Raw genomic sequence first — 17,870 nt, 5'->3', positions numbered from 1 at the left:
TAAATTTACTTGATCCATTTATTATTTAAAGCTTCCTGTGTTAGAAATTTGAGCAAAAGTTACTATTTTCTTTTTTAGTATAGTGTTTATTGATTAGGGTAAGAATAATCAGTGCTGCTCTGACTACTTGCTAGAACCCGTAAGAAACAAAATGTCATTAGCAGTATTCAAAGAATGCCTGATCCGCCCATACTATATCAGGAAATCAAAGAATAATTGCTTCTTTTTTTTTAAATTTTTATTAGGAATTACAATTGTACAAGAAAGAAATACAGTCTTTTGCCTTTTGTTCCTCTCTCTCACTCACACGAGCATATTCGCACACTGACATACTAATACACAAAAGTACTTATACGAACAGTAAATGAGTCTCACGTTTTCAGCTTTTTCAATGTCAAACTGTAAAGATTGTTAATTTGTTAAATATTAAACACTTTTTTTAAACAAACAAATTCATCACTACTAGGAATTTCTTAAAAGTATTTGGGTTGATTGGGAAACGCTGGGAACGACATTCGCGCTGGTTGTCCTGTTGATGGGATACCGTATGCTGGTCGCTGGGCACCTGCTGCCATCGCTGGGTTCTGCTGCGGGAAACGATTGCCATAGCTGTTGAGCATGAACTGTTGGGCTCCCGGAAACATTTGAGGATTAAAAGGAGCCCCTTGCGGAAAACCTGGAAACTGCATCGGCCTGAATGCCGGAAATGTACTGCCACTCGGTGGTTGTTGTTGTGGAATAGTAGTTCGGGGTGGTTCATTAATACCAGGAATTTGTGCATTTGTATTGGATGTAGGTTCCGATGGAGGTTTCTCCGGATTGTTACCGCCTACAGCAGGAGGATTCCTCGGACCGCCTATTTCCGGTTCATTCGATTTAGGCTGATTAGTAAAAGCCTGGTTAAATCTTGATGGAAGTGATCCCATAAGCGAGGCAATGATTTCTTTTGGATCCTTCACGGCGGGATTTGCTGTTGCTTCAGGTTTTGGGGCTGCTGCACTACTTTGTTGGGCTCGGCTCATTTCCAACTGTTTTTGTCTCACTCTTTCTGAAGCATTCCTGTATAATTCTTCGTAACTATAATCATCATCATCATCCGATTCTTGTTTCACTTGAGTTTCCCTTTCGTCTTTCACAGGATTCGAGACACTGCCCCGAGCAGAAAACGGAGATACCCGACCGGCTGGTGGTACCGGATCGTCAGGAAATTCTTGCTTAACTTCCGTCTTAGGTCTCAAATTTACGTATTTTCTTAATCTTTCCACCCTTTCTGGGGAGGACTCCTCAAGTTTCTTCAAGTATGACACTAAACGATGCTGTTCATCTTTTGACAAATCTTGGAAATGCTGAAGCAGATTTTTCAGATCATCATCTGTTAATTCGTCATATTCATTATCACTTCGCCTTGGTGACGTTTCTTCTCTTTTTGATAAAATGGGATCCTCATATGCTGATTTCAGTAACTCTAGTCCACCCGATTCCTGTTTCATACGAACATTTGACAATGCAGATGAATCTCTTAGCATATGCGACGAGGGGTTTCTGTACCCTTCAGTATTACTTTGTTGAGATCTGCTCAAAGTATTCGACAAAGCAGCTGCGATCGAATTATTTACTTGGTCACCGCCTGATGATTTTTGTCCTGCCGCGTTAGCTTGGGCCATTCCAATTACTGCATTTACAAGCTGAGCCAATTCTTGTTCACTGACGTTTGTCTTACCCTGAGCGATCAGTGCTGCTGAAATTTGTTGTGCAATGGCTACTTTGTCGTAATTACCCGCAGATGGCTGACTGACTCCCGGATTTACGGAATGTAAAGAGTTTGAAGGCGGAGGATGATCAAATCCTCTACCAGAAATACCACCCCTCGAAAATTGAACTACAGGGGGTGCTATTTCTTCGGGCGGTACTTGTTCGAGAAGGTCGGTCAGATATTCAATCACAGTTTTTGTGGCTCCAACTTTGTTTCTTTCTACTATTCCTGCGAACAACTGTCCCCGCAATTTTTCCTTCACAGTTTCAAGCAAAACAGCATTTTCACCTCGCACAAGACTTTCGGATGAAAAGGGCCGTGCTTTTTCCATAGCCACTGCTTGAGAGAACAGGTCATGCACACGAGGTGCTAGTAAACCTAACTGCTCTTCTAAAGCTGTCAATAATCTCAAAACTGTAACAATCAATGGGTCTTTCTCTCTATCATTGTATCTTCCCCTATTAACTCGAGCATATCTGTCATGTTTAAATAAGTTTTCATTTCTGTATGATCTTACCGAAGACGTCTGCCAATCTTTCCTATCACCTTCTCTGAATGCTTCTGCTCGGTACTCTGGTGGAGGTGAAGGATTCTTAACAAGTGGCCTCTTTGCAGCGGAATCACTTTCCCAAGGACTAGGAGAGCGTTTCTCTTCTTTGATTTCACTTCCTGTCAGAGCCTTCCATGTGTTTTTCACATCAGTAACTGGATCCGTTCGAACATATTCTCGACTTCCCTCACGCTCTTCCATCCGATCCCGATCGGGAGACATTCCGAACTCTCGTCTTCTGATTGGTTCTTGTTTTACAGGCTCCTCGTCTTTCAATCCATACTTATTCTTTAGGTCTTCCTTCTTAGTCTTTAGTTCTTCCTCGAACAGTTCCTTCATCTTCTTGTTCCAAAAATCGATCCACTCAGGCTTATAATCATGACTATTCGGATCCTTTCCTTCTTCATTAAGTTCTTTGTACCTCCTGTTCCAAAACTTTTTCCACTCTTCAGCGTACAATGGGTGCTTTTCTGGATTTTTCTCATGGAATTTATGAGATTTGATTAATCGGGATTCCAAAAGATCTGCTTCGGCACGGAACTTTTCCCATTTATCTCTCTCCTCAGCCAGCTTCTTCGCCTCTTCCATTCTCACTTTGTCAAATGGTCTTTCTGGTTGTCTGTCGTAAGGACGATCGTATGGTCTCCCACGGTATCGGTCATAATAATTCCCTCTGTAAAATGGAGAACGAGAACGATGGAAGAATGGTGGAGATCTGGAGCGATGTCTCCTATATCTGGATCTGGGACTGTATGATCGAGACCGAGATCGAGATCTGCTGCGACTGTATCTGTGTCGAGATCTTCCGTAACGTCTAGATCTACTTCTTGATCTTGACCTAGACCCCGATCTTGAACGAGAACTGGATGACGATCTTCTCCGTGACGATCTGTCAAGTTTCTGTTTCTTCCTGTCTGTAAATAGAAATTTAAAAAAAAAAAAAAATATTTTACACTCAAGTAATGTATTCATTTTCGCTCAAACAATACACAAAAAATTTCCCAGCCCTAATAATTCACCTTTGAATTGAGTTGTGTGTTAACGGATGTCTGATTTCCGCAGAGGAATTTTTATTATCATCATTCATGGCACAATTGTAGGTCAGACCTTCTACACTGGTAGGAACGCACTTAAGAATACATGTATATATCGTTTGATTTGAACGAGAATTGCACCAATGAGTGCTGACTTTAATGTAAGAAGGAAGTATGCTACTAGTAGTTTGAAGGTCGTTAATTGTGTAATTGTAATTGTGTGTACACTACAGTCTGTTTCCAAATGAAATATTTGAGTTTTACGTCCCACGGTTATGCCGGTTAGGCTAAAGGAGACGGTGATGATGAGTGATGAATGAAATGGTGGAATGAAGAAAGTGGGAGGAAACGGGAGAACCCAGAGAAAACCCACGCACACGGTGTTCGTCCACCACAAAGTTCACTTGGCGGGGGCTGGGATCGAACCCGGGACCCCAAGCACCAGAGGTGAACGCTCTACCACTGAGCCACCGCGGCCCCTCAGTGTTTCCAATATTAACAAGAAAATATTTGGGTTCGAACAAATATCCTGTATGAAATTTTATTTATAGCACCATTACGAACCTCTGAATGTGCCAGTGGCTCTCTTCAAGACTACAAATGTTCATTACATGTCACTGAGCGGTCATTCTAGAAGAGAAGCGCAATGCAGGTACCTTAATTATAAATGGAAGTGAGGGCTGTCAATACAATGCTCAAAGCAATATGAGTAACTACAAAGCTCACAATTAAGAAACGGAAGTTAGTTACATGCTCTAATTGAATATTCTCTAATACCAACTGAATATCACACCACGAAGACTACCTCAATTTTCCTAATATCGTACAAGCATTCTGCCACGCGTAACGAAACATTGGTTTATATACTTTCGCAGATAGTTGATTCTAAATTTCAGAATGTAATTTCATAATTTCATCTGTCAAGCACTGTATTGACAGACCTCACTTGTATTTATAGTTAAGTTGTATGCACTGCGTTTAGCTTCTATAATGATGGCTGCAGTGGCATCTAATGAACACCTACAGTCTTGCGAGAAACGTCACTCACCAGCATATTCAGAAGTATGTTATGATCCTATAAATAAAATTTCATACATATGTTTGCTCGAACCCAAAATACTTGCCTAGTAAGACGACGCCAGAGAATGTCTGTTGTGCAATTAGGTGGTTTCGAGTGTGGGCTATAAGAAGTACAACAATGTCGTTCGTGTGCGTGTAATGTAGTGTAGACGATGGCAAAGCAAACACAGGATTCCCACATAGACATACATTCTTGTTAGTGATCTCAAGACGGACATCCGTAGAAGTGAGAACGAGAGGCAAAATCTAACACAATCGCACTCCGCCCGTAGAGGACCATAACATTCATTCTGGTATGGGAGGCAATAAACTACACATACAGTTTATCATCAAAGTAAGTATGATTAGTGCGTCGTCAATTCTGTCCTCTTAACTTCTTTCGAGACTTTGCAGGATCCCATCTTCCAGAAGGACAACGAGCATTCCCATACTGTCAGAACAATACGGCGGACTCTAGTCGGTATGCGCCTTCCATCCTAACATATGTTTCCAGTCCTACGACCTATCGGAATACTTGTAGGCATGGTGGAAAAGCGCCTAACGGCCAACCCGACTCCGACACCGACCATCGCCACGTTCTGTAGCACGCCTGGGATACCATACCCAGTCAGACATTCAGAATATGTACGTTCAGTTACCTATCCGAAGATCTGCTTGTGTGACCGCTCAAGGTGGTTACACGCGCTACTAAGGTAATTACCATAACTACTCTACATTTTTGAACATCTGTATAATATGTTCGGAATGTTCTACGGATACTATGTTGGGATCACTTCTAACTTCTTATGCACTAACTTTGGACCAAATATATGAATTTCCATTGTGTGTTCTTAAGTGCGCTTTCGCAACTGTATGTATTAATTTAACTCAGACTTCCACATGTTTTAAGCTAATAATGAAAGATAGTTTCTAGTAACCAAATACCAATTTGAATTACACTTTACTTTTGGATTTGAAGAAAATTAGTTAAAACGAACACTGGATATTTTATAATTAATTTTTTGACTTTTAAACTTACTTCAAAAGAAAATATTTATAGTAAATGCTATTAATGATCTGGTCATAGAGAACAAAACGTATTATTGTAATATTTACATAAATCAATAATTGCACTCAGAAGAAATTTTATTTGCACTTTTTTTTCTCTCTATCAGAAAGAGTTAACAGAAGCTTACATAAAAGTAACATTCAGGACACAATAGCACACAAAACACTCGTAAAACTACAGCTTCATGCCTCCATCACCACTACTTGTATTCAATTCTATTTTTCATCTGTCGCGATTAATTTCGCTGCGCTGGATTTTGTTCTTAATGTTAACAGCCACTATCTACTAAATATATAGGATCTGAGATATCAACGTTTCTATAATATTGACAAATAAGTTACAAATGTCATAGTTAATGCTGTTTTAAGATATTTCATATATGTATATTGTGCTATGGAACTTAAAATCTTGTCCCTTTCCTTCTGAGAAACTATTATCTTGTCTTACGTTACACGAATAGTATGGCAAAATTTAATCCTCATATTTCAGAAAATGACGATAGGTATCAAAGAAAATCTTAACCTAAAACTAGAAAATTATCTCGTAAAGAACTCCAATTCATCTAAACACCTTAAATCTTTCGTGGAAGCAGTAATAATTATAGTTGCTGCGTAAAATATGGGCGGGTAGTGACGTCTATACCGACTGTAAAAGTCAAAACAATAAAACTTGGAAATCCAATAGCTAGTAGGCGTAAATTATTCCTAACAGTTCACCCAATAGTATACGGTACGCGAAATTATACTACAAAATCGCCTTTATCAAATGGAACTGATTCCACATATTACTAGTGTGCACAAACCAATCACCCCATCCCGAAACCCAATCTCTGGGGGTCATGCTTTTAAGTGTCACTGGTTAGGTTTTTGTGTTCTCGAACAACCATAAATCAGACTTAATCACAAGTAAGAGAGGTGCGAACTACCGGGCGGATGATGGGGACCTTGCCCCTCAATCTCATTTTGATCCTCCCAGGGATGCTTATTTTCCTTCCTCAAATTTTGTTTAGTGATAAAAAGTTTGAGTATATTGTCAAATTCCACTGGTCTTTGTCTTTCATATAATTTTAATCAGCTAGCTGTATTTTGAAATGATTTGGCTTCTTCTAATTTTATATTCACAAACAACCATAATATACATTCTTCTCCCTTGTTTTCAATGTTTTCCAAGTTTAACTATTTCATTGTGCCTCTAGTTGTCATTTGCAACTGTATCCTTATACCAGTAAGTTCGTCGTCGGAGATGAATTTGGATGACGACACTATAGTAACTATGTATGACGACTAACTACTAACTAACGACTAACTATGTATGACGACATTATAGTAACTATGTATGACGAAGTCATGCATGGATTTGCAGACTCGTTCAAAAAATTTTGGTCATCCCTTTCCTTTAGGTCATATTCTGACAATCCACATTTGTTTAATTTAATTCCCTGTAGGTAAAAGAGTAAATCTTTTCAAAGAGAGGTGAGTATCAAGTTATTTTTGTACAAGACTGCACATATAAAATATAAGATACTTTCAATCCAATCAATATCAATGTAAGATACATTTGGACAAGTTGGATGCGGATATCTCAGGAAATATCAAGTTAATTTACTTATTGTTGTAAGTTGATTGATTTAATCAATTTCTTGTTTTATTAATGTTGTCAGATAATCATGTATGTGTTTCTTTTGGGGATAAGGAGTAGCGGTATCACTGTCTCATTATGACTTATTGCACCTTCAGACCTCTGATGTCCCGCTGGGCTTCATTCTATCTGCCCCTACCCCATATCAATAACTTATATTGCACACTGAGTAAAAGTAATGTTTCTATATCGTGAATTTCTGCGCGAGGATTTCCGAACAATTCGTATTAATAGACAAAAGCCCAATTCAATGATGTGTACAGAACGAGCTTGTAAGCATAACAGAAAATTTTCTATGAGCATTGCAAATAACCCACTAGAACTCAATCAGTGGAAGTGCAACAACTACCACAGTGTGTATTGTCTTGCTGTTAGCTCATTGACTGAAAATCAGCCCAGCAAAAGAGCAATTAGGAAGTGATTGCGGTCAATTCATGAACTCTATACTTCTTTTTTTTTCAAAGCTTATTTTCTATATTCTTTCCCGGACCTTCTCGTCAATCTACATTTATATATATTAGTCTTACGAATTAACTACTTATTTGCGATATTACGATTGTGTCTACAGGAAAATAACGAAATTCTACACCGAATAGACCAAGATCATACACACCAAAGACAACTTAAGTAATCCATCGAGTTACACACAACTCTCAAATAGTACAACGGTTTCTTGCTATTTATATTTTTTTCTTAAAAAGACAAGAAAGAACATTAAAAACTTTAAAATTGATATCGCTAACACATTTAGTGCGAGTAGTCCCGCGTTCCATTCCTGGTGGAGACACTTGGTCGAAAAAGTGTAAAAGCTTGTTCATGCCAGCCATCCTGAGTGAGATTTCTTCTGAGTTTTTCTCATTCAAATTAGGCAAATGCCGGGACGGTCCTTAACATGCAGGCCGCTTCCTTTCTTTCCTACTTCCTCGGACAGAGTGATCGCCGAGGGACGTCATCCTCATGACGTGATGGACATTGATATCGAAAAGCCCAGAAATATATATATACTTTCTAATTTATTTCGCAGCAGAAGCAGAATGTTTACTTTGACTAAAAGTATATTACAACATAATGATATTCCAGTATGTAATAAGTATTTCTTACCTGGTTCCTTGGATTCCAACGAGGATCCTTTTGGCTTGTCAGTCGATGCTTCATTAATTTTGCTAAAAGAAATTTAAAAAAATATATTGTGAAAATCTATAAATTCTATAAATTATTATTCCATTACTATTTATCTCCTACTAACTAGGAAGCAAAGGAAACATTTGAAAGCATTTACTGCCCTTACCTCTTCCGCCGTCACCCAGTCTCATGACTAGATTCGTAGGTTTGCAGGTTCAAAGCCTGCAGCAGTACTACAGATGGTGATCAAAAATGGAAACACCTGAACGAAATTGCGACTTACCAGATTAATATGATGTCGGGCCACCTTTCGCCTTCAGAACAGCCTTGATGCGACGTAGGATGTAGGCATAGAGGTCGTGAATGGTAGCAAGTGGAATTTTACACCATTCCTCGTGCAGGGCATCGGCCACTTCTGAGAGAGAGGATGGAGGTGGAAATCGTCGCCGGAGTCGTGTTTCCAAGACGGACCACAGATGTTCAATTATGTTGAGATCTGGGGATTGGGAGGGCCAGGGGAGGTGTTGAACTTCATCCCGATGTTCCTCAAACCACGCTGCAACAACGCCAGCTGTGTGAATGGGTGCATCATCATCCTGGAAGATGGCGTCATTGTCCGGGAACAACATCCGGACCATAGGATGCAAGTGGTCTCCTAAAATTGCGACACAATCGTTGGCAGTGATTCGTCCACTAAGTGTGACCACAGTACCCAATGAAAACCATGATATGGCGGCCCACAGCATCACCGAGCCGCCGCCATGTTTCACAGTTGGGTGGAGACACTGCAGATTATAAGATTCTTTGCGCGTTCTCCACACATAAACACGGCCCGTGGTTGGGAATAGGGTGAAGGATGACTCATCCGACCATATCACACGTTTCCAGTCCTCAACGGTCCAAGTTGCATGGTCGCGGCACCATTTGCGGCGTGCGAAAGCGTTATGGTCCCTGATGAGCGGTTTGGCCCGTGCAACACGACCCCGTAAGTTCATGTCATGTAATTCGCGGCGGACTGTGATTGTCGAAACAGGGTGGGGGAGGTGCTGATTGAGTTCCTCCGTCACTTGCTCCGCAGTGGCACGAGGTTCTGCGTGACAATGCGCTTTAATACCCGGAGTGACCTGTCACTCATGATTTTCTTCCGCCCACTGTTCCGCTTCCCCGATGTGGTTTTCCCGTGTGTTGTGTAGGCCGTCATCACCTTCGACACTGTCCCACGCGACACACCTAACACAGTAGCCACTGCCGTCACACTCACTCCACATAACCGCGCACCAACAATTTGCCCTCTGTGAAAATCTGAGAGGTCTCCCATTTTACACTACTTCCGTCTACTGCAGCCAGTGTACACTGCTGTTCCACTGCGCCTGACGTAGTATGGAGACCGACCTAGCACACCACCACCAGCGGTCCGGCGCTGCGGGCGCCACGACACCACTGCCAACCCATACATCTGATGTGTTGCCAACTACAGGTGTTTCCATTTTTCTGATCACCATCTGTATGTCTCGCATACAAAAGGAGTAGAATAAGTAAGAAAAAAATGAAATTAAATCTTTCAGTTTAACGTTCCACGATTATACCTTTTAGGCTAAGGGAGGTTGATTAAGGCAAGTGAATGATGACGGAAGAACTGGTTGACGTGACAATGTGGGAGAAAACAAGAGTACTCCCAAGAAAACCCACAGACACAATGTTGTCCGCCGTAAGTTTACCTGACACAGGTAAACATTCTATCAATGAGTCTTTTAGAATAAATAAGAGATTTTTGTTACACACAAACTGTTGTTCCATAACGAGAGGAAAGAACAATCAAGTTGCACATTACACATCTTTAAAATTCTTTAAAAAGCATTAGATTCTTGATTTTAGTATCATATTTTTTTTAAAAAAGAAAAAATACCTATAAATTACACACACTCAACATTTATAAAAGGTTATTTTTTCTACTTGTTGTTTGTACTTTTACTTTGAAGGTAATGAGTTCCACTAACTACTGAGTTATCCCGTGCTTACATATTTAGCATTCTACTTCGTTGAGTGGGACCCAGATCTAATCCCTCAAGTACATGTACAACATTTTGGACCTCACGTGAAAGTAGTCAAGACTTATACTGATAAATATGAAACTTTAAAAAAAAAAAAAAAAACAGGATCCCATCTCCCTTGCACCGAAAATAGTTTTTGGCTTACACTATTAGCCACGGGACTCTCCTAGTTTCTCAACTGCTGTAATGATTGAAGTCTATACTCGTGCTTGTTCTATGAAAAAAAAAAAATAAAAAAAAATAAAAAATAAAATAAAAATAAAAAACCCTCGACACAGAGAAGACTCATCTTAAATCTTTGTTACTATATCTCTGTTAGAACTTTGTTACTATTCTTCGATATTTCGGCCCGCGCTAGAACCATGGACTAGAACTCACCTACCGCCAAACTGGAACAAATTACTGAGACAACATATATTTGGTCCTGTAATAAAGAAAACACTCCGAGTATTCAAAAAGAACTAAATTTTTTTTTTAACACTTCAACGTCTGAACTTTGTCCATTCATTTTTAAGGTGTGAAACAGAATTCGTAGGAGATTCTGTCTTACTAACATCTTTCATTATATGCACTGCCAGAGGATGATATACAGGCTCTTTACAAATTAAGTAACATAATTTTACATATTACAAATGAAGAATAAAATTATATTATGTTCTAAATTGGTCTTCTATTTAGTTCTTTATTATGTAATTCCATCGGTGATCTAAATTTTCGTCCTCTACATTAAGATTTGCATTCTTTGTATTAATGAAAAACGATTCAAATATATTCCTTTCAACGCTACTAGAACAGAAGTCTAGCATGCCAATTCTGTTGATGTCATATATATCCCGATTCTTGCTCAAGTGCCTTGAAAGATTTTGGGAAGTTCCTCTCTTCTAGCATCCCTGACGTGTTCCTTTACCCTTGTCGAGAAACTTCTTTTTTATCATTCCTTTGTAGACCTTACTCCATGAACAAGACGAGGAGTAAATGTCAGGTAATGACAATTTATCTCTGCAACAATTTTTTATATTCCGAAAGTGAATTTTCAAAACTTGTTCCAGATTTCACTGAAGTTTATTCCAGAAGAGTATCGATTTTTTAAAATTTTGTCCGAAAGTCCCGACTAAAGTGGATTGAAACCCACTTGTCCATTTTAGCCTTACTGTAACAAAAGGAACACTGACCAAAGCTTCAACACACATTATATTTTAAACTATAATGTGTTACGATTACGGGTATCTAACATATCCTTCATCATATAATGTTTGTTACAATATCCAATCCAAAGCCATGGATAGTGTTGTAAGCCTTCCTGACTGAACTGATGTATTCCCACACCGATTAATATATATATAAAATTGAGTGTGCAGTAATCAAATTAGTTTTTCTAGAATGTATAATTTATGAATATGATTTCGGAGATCCTTCTTTCCTTCTGTGTGTATCTGAATGTCCTCAAAAAGTCCTTCCAAATATTGGCCTTGATGAGATGGGAATGTACTGAATCTTTATGGACAAACATTTGCGAGGAAATTTTGCATACGGACGTGCAAAATTTGTTATTTTTGAGTTGTATGTGAATGTCTAGAAAATTTATTCCGTTGTTGGCTTCTTTATTTATACTGAATTTGATGTTTTTATGAATTTTCACACCTTAAAAGTAAATAGGCGTACTACAAATTGTTTTTAGTGCTTTTTGAATACTCGAGTTCCTTCTTTATTGCAGCACCAAAAACTACATGTCGTCTCAATAATTCCTTCCAGTTTGTGGTAGGAGTTTACGCGTCCATGGCTCCAGTGCGAGCCTAAGTATCGAAGAACAGTATGAAGTTTGAACAGAAATATAGAAGTATAAGATGCCAGGCCATTTTTTTTTTCTGTTAAATATGCATCCCAGAAAATCTACACGTAAAAATATTCTTCAACATAGTAACATTGACCAATACGGCAATCAATCACACACACACACACACACACAATATACAGCGAGTCCATAAAGTATTCGTACACCTCGTAATTTTGTAAAGATCGCGCCAGTGAAGCGCTATTTCATATGAAACGCCTGCAGAAAATAACACTATGGCCCAGACAATTTATTCCATACAAAACATCCACAACAAAAATAAAATTTCTGGTAGAAAAAATTACAAAACAAAAATAAATCATTTTTAAGATCACAAACAAGTATTCGTACTGTCAGGTTTTTTTCCCACATATCATCACTATCACAGCCGTTTTCACTATTCTAATATTTGGTGGGATAACCGTTGGCCTTGATAACTGCTTGCAGCCTCTTGGGGACGTTTTTAACACACTTAGCAGTCACTGAGGATGGAATTTTATCCCACTCCTCTGCCAAAGCATTTTTCAGGTCACATGCATTAGAAATCACTCTTTTTCTAATCTGCTTCTCAAGATAACTCCACAAATGTTCAACTGGGTTCATGTCAGGAGATTGGGGAGGTGCATGTAGTTGTTTAGGGCAATTGTACAGAAGCCACAGCTTAGTAGTTTGAGCTGTGTGCTTGGGATCATTGTCCTGTTGAAATACATAATTTTTGCCTAGTCCTAGTTTTGCAACACTAGCATCCAAATTTTGTTTCAATATGTCTATATACATTTTGTGGTCCATGATTCCATCAATGAAGTGTAGGTTTCCAATCCCAGCGGCACTCATGCACCCCCACACAAGCACACTACCACCACCATACTTCACTGTTGGCAACAGATTGCGAGGTTCAACTTCTGCATTTTTTTGCCGCCACACTTTCTGGCTACCGTCTGATCCAAAAATGTTAAATTTACTTTCATCCGAGAAGATAACGCGCTCCCACTGCTTTGGGGTGTCTGCCAAGTGTTCCTTCGCGAAAGCGAGGCGTTTCTTCCGGTTCTTCTCGTTCCCCAAAACTTCCTACGGGGAGTCCGTCCATTGTACCCCGCGGCCCGTAGCTGTTTGCGGACTGTTTCGTTGCACACCTTGGTACCGAGTCGCTCTAGCTCTGCAGCAACTTTAGGGGCACTAGTTCGGGGGTTTTCCTTGATCGTGCGGACTATGACACGCTTGTCTTGCTCGCTGAGAGATGGGGTCGTCCAGTCCTCCTCCTATTGCGCACATATTTTGTCACACAGAAACGGTCTATCACACTTTGTACTGTTGACCGTGGCCTATCGACTAGCTCCGATATCTCCCACAGCGATTTGCACTTGTTGTGGAGGCGTAGAATGAGCCTCCGCTCCTCCAGTGACGTTTCCTTTCCTTTGCGGCCCATGTTGACAGCGTTGACTGTAGTACTCGCTCAGCAGTTCAGTGAATGCACCAAGACCGTTGTGGCCGAAGTGACGAGACATCTATCGTCATTCACATCTACCCTTTCCTTCCCCGCGTAGCCAGCGAACCGAGATTCGTTCAAAAACAAGCACACTTCCAAGGAAATGCTAGGTGTACGAATACTTGTTTGGGACCTTAAAATTGTTTATTGTTGTTTTATATTTTTTTCTAGCAAATGTTATACTTTTGTTGTGGATTTTTTGTATGGAATAAATTGTCTGGGCCATACTGCAGCAACAGTGTTATTTTCTGCAGGCATTTCATATGAAATAGCGCTTCACTGGCGCGATTTTTACAAAATTACGAGGTGTACGAATACTTTATGGACTCACTGTATATATATAAAGCCATCGAACATTTTGACCAAAATTCTCCAATGCCCTAGTAGAAATTACAAAGCAAAAAAAACTAGTTGGACTGTTGTTTAGAATGTCTTTCTGGATCGAGGTGATATGAGACGTTGACCTACAGTTCTGGAATCTGAATCACCGTAACGCATTGAATGCTCTTCCATCGGAAATCAAACCCTGGGCCCAGCGCACCAAAGGCTAGCGTGCTAGTAACTAGACCAGCGAGGAGGACTATGTAAAGGAAAAGAGAAGTGGTCTGTCTCTTGTAGTCATTGCTTGGAATCAAAAAATTGAAGTATATTTTCCAGCACGAATAGAAAACATTTACTTATGAACAGTTTTACAATACTGTACCTACTTAATGGCAATACGTAATACCTCCTTGCTTTAAAAGCCAATCAAGTACCTTTTATACGCGTGGTCCCATATTCGATTTCCGGCTGAGGTACATTCATCAATATTGACTATAACCTATGTTAACTCGGAGGTACGAACTCCGATCTAGAATGTTAGAAGTAACAATGGTGGAAATCGTTGTGCTAATGCTAACCACTCATCCCAACTGAAAGCCATCTGGCCAGCTATAACCCTTCATGGCTGTAACACTACGAAGACTAGGTATGTAACAATGTTGGAATAACAAACATTTATTGTTCGATGAGGGGAATTCGAACAAGATGTCCCGCTGACCACAAGACCAAAGATCAGATTTTTTTGCCACTCTCTCTTTCTATATACATAGAGCTTATTCGGAGGAATAGGTCACCGACTATCATATAAATAATATGCTTAAATCGTATATGAGGAAGGAAAATAATTGGACAGATCTAAATGGAAATTATCTTAGGACGGTAGATAGTAGTAACACTCCTAACTGGAATATGTTAACAGACTTTTATTCTGTATCGGTAAAATCATTGTAGTAGTAATTGTCAAATGGTCAGTACCTTTTATCCAGCCTCTGAATATTTTTTTTTTTTTTTTTTCAAACACCCCACCTATATGTAACAGAAGAGTGCACCTAGTTCTAAGGATATACCTGAATCGAGATTTGATTTTTAACTGTGAAAATAGGAGATGTGGCAATTAAATAACGAGACTGCCCACTCCTGTCGCGCAGGATCGTGGGGGGAGGGGGGTTAGCTAATGATGTGTTGTTGATCTTCACCCTTCATGAACAGCCACCTTCATGAACAGGAGAGTGTTCTGCAGTAGTGCAGGAATCATGGTGAACAGTTAAGTTGAGCAGCGCATTAACATCAAATTTCTGGTGAAATTAAACAAAACACCGACGGAATGTTGTGCAATGTTAAAAGATGTGTATGGTGATAATGCTATGTCACGTGCGCGAGTTTTCGAAAGGCACAAACGATTTTCAGACGGTAGGGAGGAGGTTGAAAATGATGAACGACCCGGCCGCCCTCTGAGTTCAAGAACGGACGAAGATGTTCAAAAAAATTAATGAACTTGTGCGGAAAGACAGGCGTCTGACCATTCGGATGATCGCAGACATGACGAACATTGACAGACAGTAAGACAAATTTTGCATAACAATTTAAACATGACAAAAGTTTGTGCAAAAATTGTCCCGAAAAACCTCAGGAACAAAAAACATTCGAAAGACCATTTGCTGTGACGTCATGGAACGACTCAAAGCAAAACCAGACTTGCTAACACGTGTCATCACATGTGATGAAACATGAATTTTCCAGTATGACCCCGAGACTAAGCGTCAATCCATGCATTGGAAGATTCCCACATCGCCAAGAATGAAAAAGGCACGAATGAGCAAGTCGAAAGTGAAGGCAATGCTCATCGTTTTTTTCGATATCAGGGATATCATCATAACTGAATGGGTACCTCTAGGGCAAACGGTGAATCAGACCTACTACAAACAAGTCCTCATCAAGCTGAGGGAAAGAATAAGGAAGAAGAGGAAGAACGGATTTGTGGAAGAACGATGCATGGATCCTCCACCAAGACAATGCGCCTGCCCATAATGCCCTTTCTGTGAAGCAGTTTTGAGCAGCCAAGCGCATTTCTGTGCTCGCCCATTCTCCGTATTCCCCAGACCTGGCTCCCTGTGACTTTTATCTATTCCCAAAAGTGAAAAGTGCATTGAAGGGAACACATTTTCAGTTTGTAGAAGAGGTATAATGAAAAACGGCACAGTTGTTGAACAGTGTGACATCTGATGACCTACAGCATTACTTTGAACAATGGAAGGCACGTATGCAGCTGTGTATAGATAGGAGAGGGGAGTATATTGAAGGGGATCACAGTCAATTGTAACTTTCTTTGCAATACACCACACTTATGACACTAGTCTCGTTATTTAATTGCCACACTTCGTATATTCTTCAATCTTTTGGTTAACAAGGCCATTCTGTAAGGTAAGAACGTAGGTAAAGCTAATTTTAAGAAAAAGTGCATTTTCAAACAGTTGCTTTCACATGTTCTTTGCTTTAAGGCCCTACTAACTGGGCTAAACATGTGAAACAAGCACAATATCCAGAATAGAACAAAGATTCAGAAAATATATAACGCACATTCAGCGAACTGTCGCCTGAAGGGGGAAAGCAAAATGGAAAAGCAATGGTTCTTACGGTTACTCCTAAGTATGGTTCTTATTTTTCTTCTGGGCCACAACGCGTTACAAACTAGCTATCACTGCTTTGCCGTTTATAAGACAGACTGAATATATTAACATGCTCCTAAAAGTAAACCAAAAGAAATATACGTACTTCTCCGGTTTTTTATTCTCTTCATCCTCAAGATTTACAACTTGCACTTCTTTCCTTACAGATGGCGGCTCAGGTGCCTTCCTTTCCTCTGAAAGAACAAGTACGATCGTTAGTCATAACCAATATAAATAGTCAATCAAATGTAAGAAAGTTATTAGAACTCGTGTACCCAAGGTATCTTTTCACTTCGGATTCCCAACGGGCGTATAAATTTATTCCAATACCTTTTGTTCGGATAATAAACACTTTCTATTTCCTATGTATGGAATCGATAATATAGGTATGTTAGATTAGGTTAGGTTAGGGAGCCGTAAAATTGTTACCGATCTTTGAGTTCGGAGTTCCTTCACTTAGAATGTAGAACATTTACAATATTTTTATACTTTTATTTGGCTGAACATATACCTTTGTTATACACTGTTACTCAGAATTTCTGAACTTTTCATTTTTATTTACTGACTTTCTAGAATAAAGCCCACCACACATTATGGTAAACTATTCCCCATGTTATACAGATATATATATATATAAAAAAATGTTTCACAGCATTCTACATATATTACGTATCTGGAATTTTGTCTTTCTTGCCTTCATGTGACTCAGTTAAAAATAATTCTGTACAGTGACACATTCCTCACATTTGCCTACGCTTTGAGTGCTCTACACATACAGACCTGTTATACTTCCTGCACATTCTTCTTGGCTTTCTGTCCTCATTTCTTTAGCATATGTAATACCTTTCGAGCTTCTATTACATATAAGTTTCTGGGGATTATATTCTAACTGTCGAAAAATTACCTTTACTTTATGTACTATTTCGTTATGCAGACCAATGGGATTTGATGCCCTTCTCACCACATGGTTTCTTAGTTATTTACACAGCTCACAAAGATAGTTTTCTTTGTTCACTGGCGTTGCTACCAAAATTCGGAAATTTTAGGCACCAAAAAACGTTAAGAATTAATGCTTGCTATGTTAAGAAGATGGCCAAGAATAACCATGGGCCAACGGTGAGTAGTTTCTCGCGCACTGTACGCCTTCGCCATTTTATTAATTGTATCAACTGCTCCTATAGTTGAGTTATAATGCCAATACATCATTTGGTCTTTTTCTCTTCTGAATCGATCCTCGGCCAAGTAAGTTAGTGGTGAACAACTTGTGTCCATGTTTTTTTCGGGGTACTC

At 39.5% G+C, this 17,870-nt stretch overlaps 1 protein-coding gene across 5 annotated transcripts in view; it reads right to left on the bottom strand.

Annotated features, from left to right (window-relative positions):
• Positions 1 to 220: 220 nt before the first annotated feature.
• The window catches only part of LOC145668820 (uncharacterized protein CG7065-like), a 68,714-nt gene continuing 51,064 nt past the window's right edge, over positions 221 to 17,870 (bottom strand). For all 5 annotated transcript variants that reach the window (XM_081736992.1, XM_081736996.1, XM_081736993.1 and 2 more), the window contains 3 exons: positions 16,687 to 16,774; positions 8,205 to 8,266; positions 221 to 3,217 (listed from right to left, as the gene is read on the bottom strand). In XM_081736992.1, coding sequence (XP_081593118.1) covers positions 474 to 3,217; positions 8,205 to 8,266; positions 16,687 to 16,774 — 2,894 coding nt within the window. In that variant the 3' untranslated portion in view covers positions 221 to 473. The remainder of the gene's footprint in view (positions 3,218 to 8,204; positions 8,267 to 16,686; positions 16,775 to 17,870) is intronic.

The sequence above is a fragment of the Thermobia domestica genome, chromosome 13 (genome assembly GCF_964235325.1).
Source record: "Thermobia domestica chromosome 13, izTheDome1.hap1.1, whole genome shotgun sequence".
In the NCBI taxonomy this organism is placed as follows: domain Eukaryota; kingdom Metazoa; phylum Arthropoda; class Insecta; order Zygentoma; family Lepismatidae; genus Thermobia; species Thermobia domestica.
This window is presented reverse-complemented; position numbering and strand designations above follow the sequence as displayed.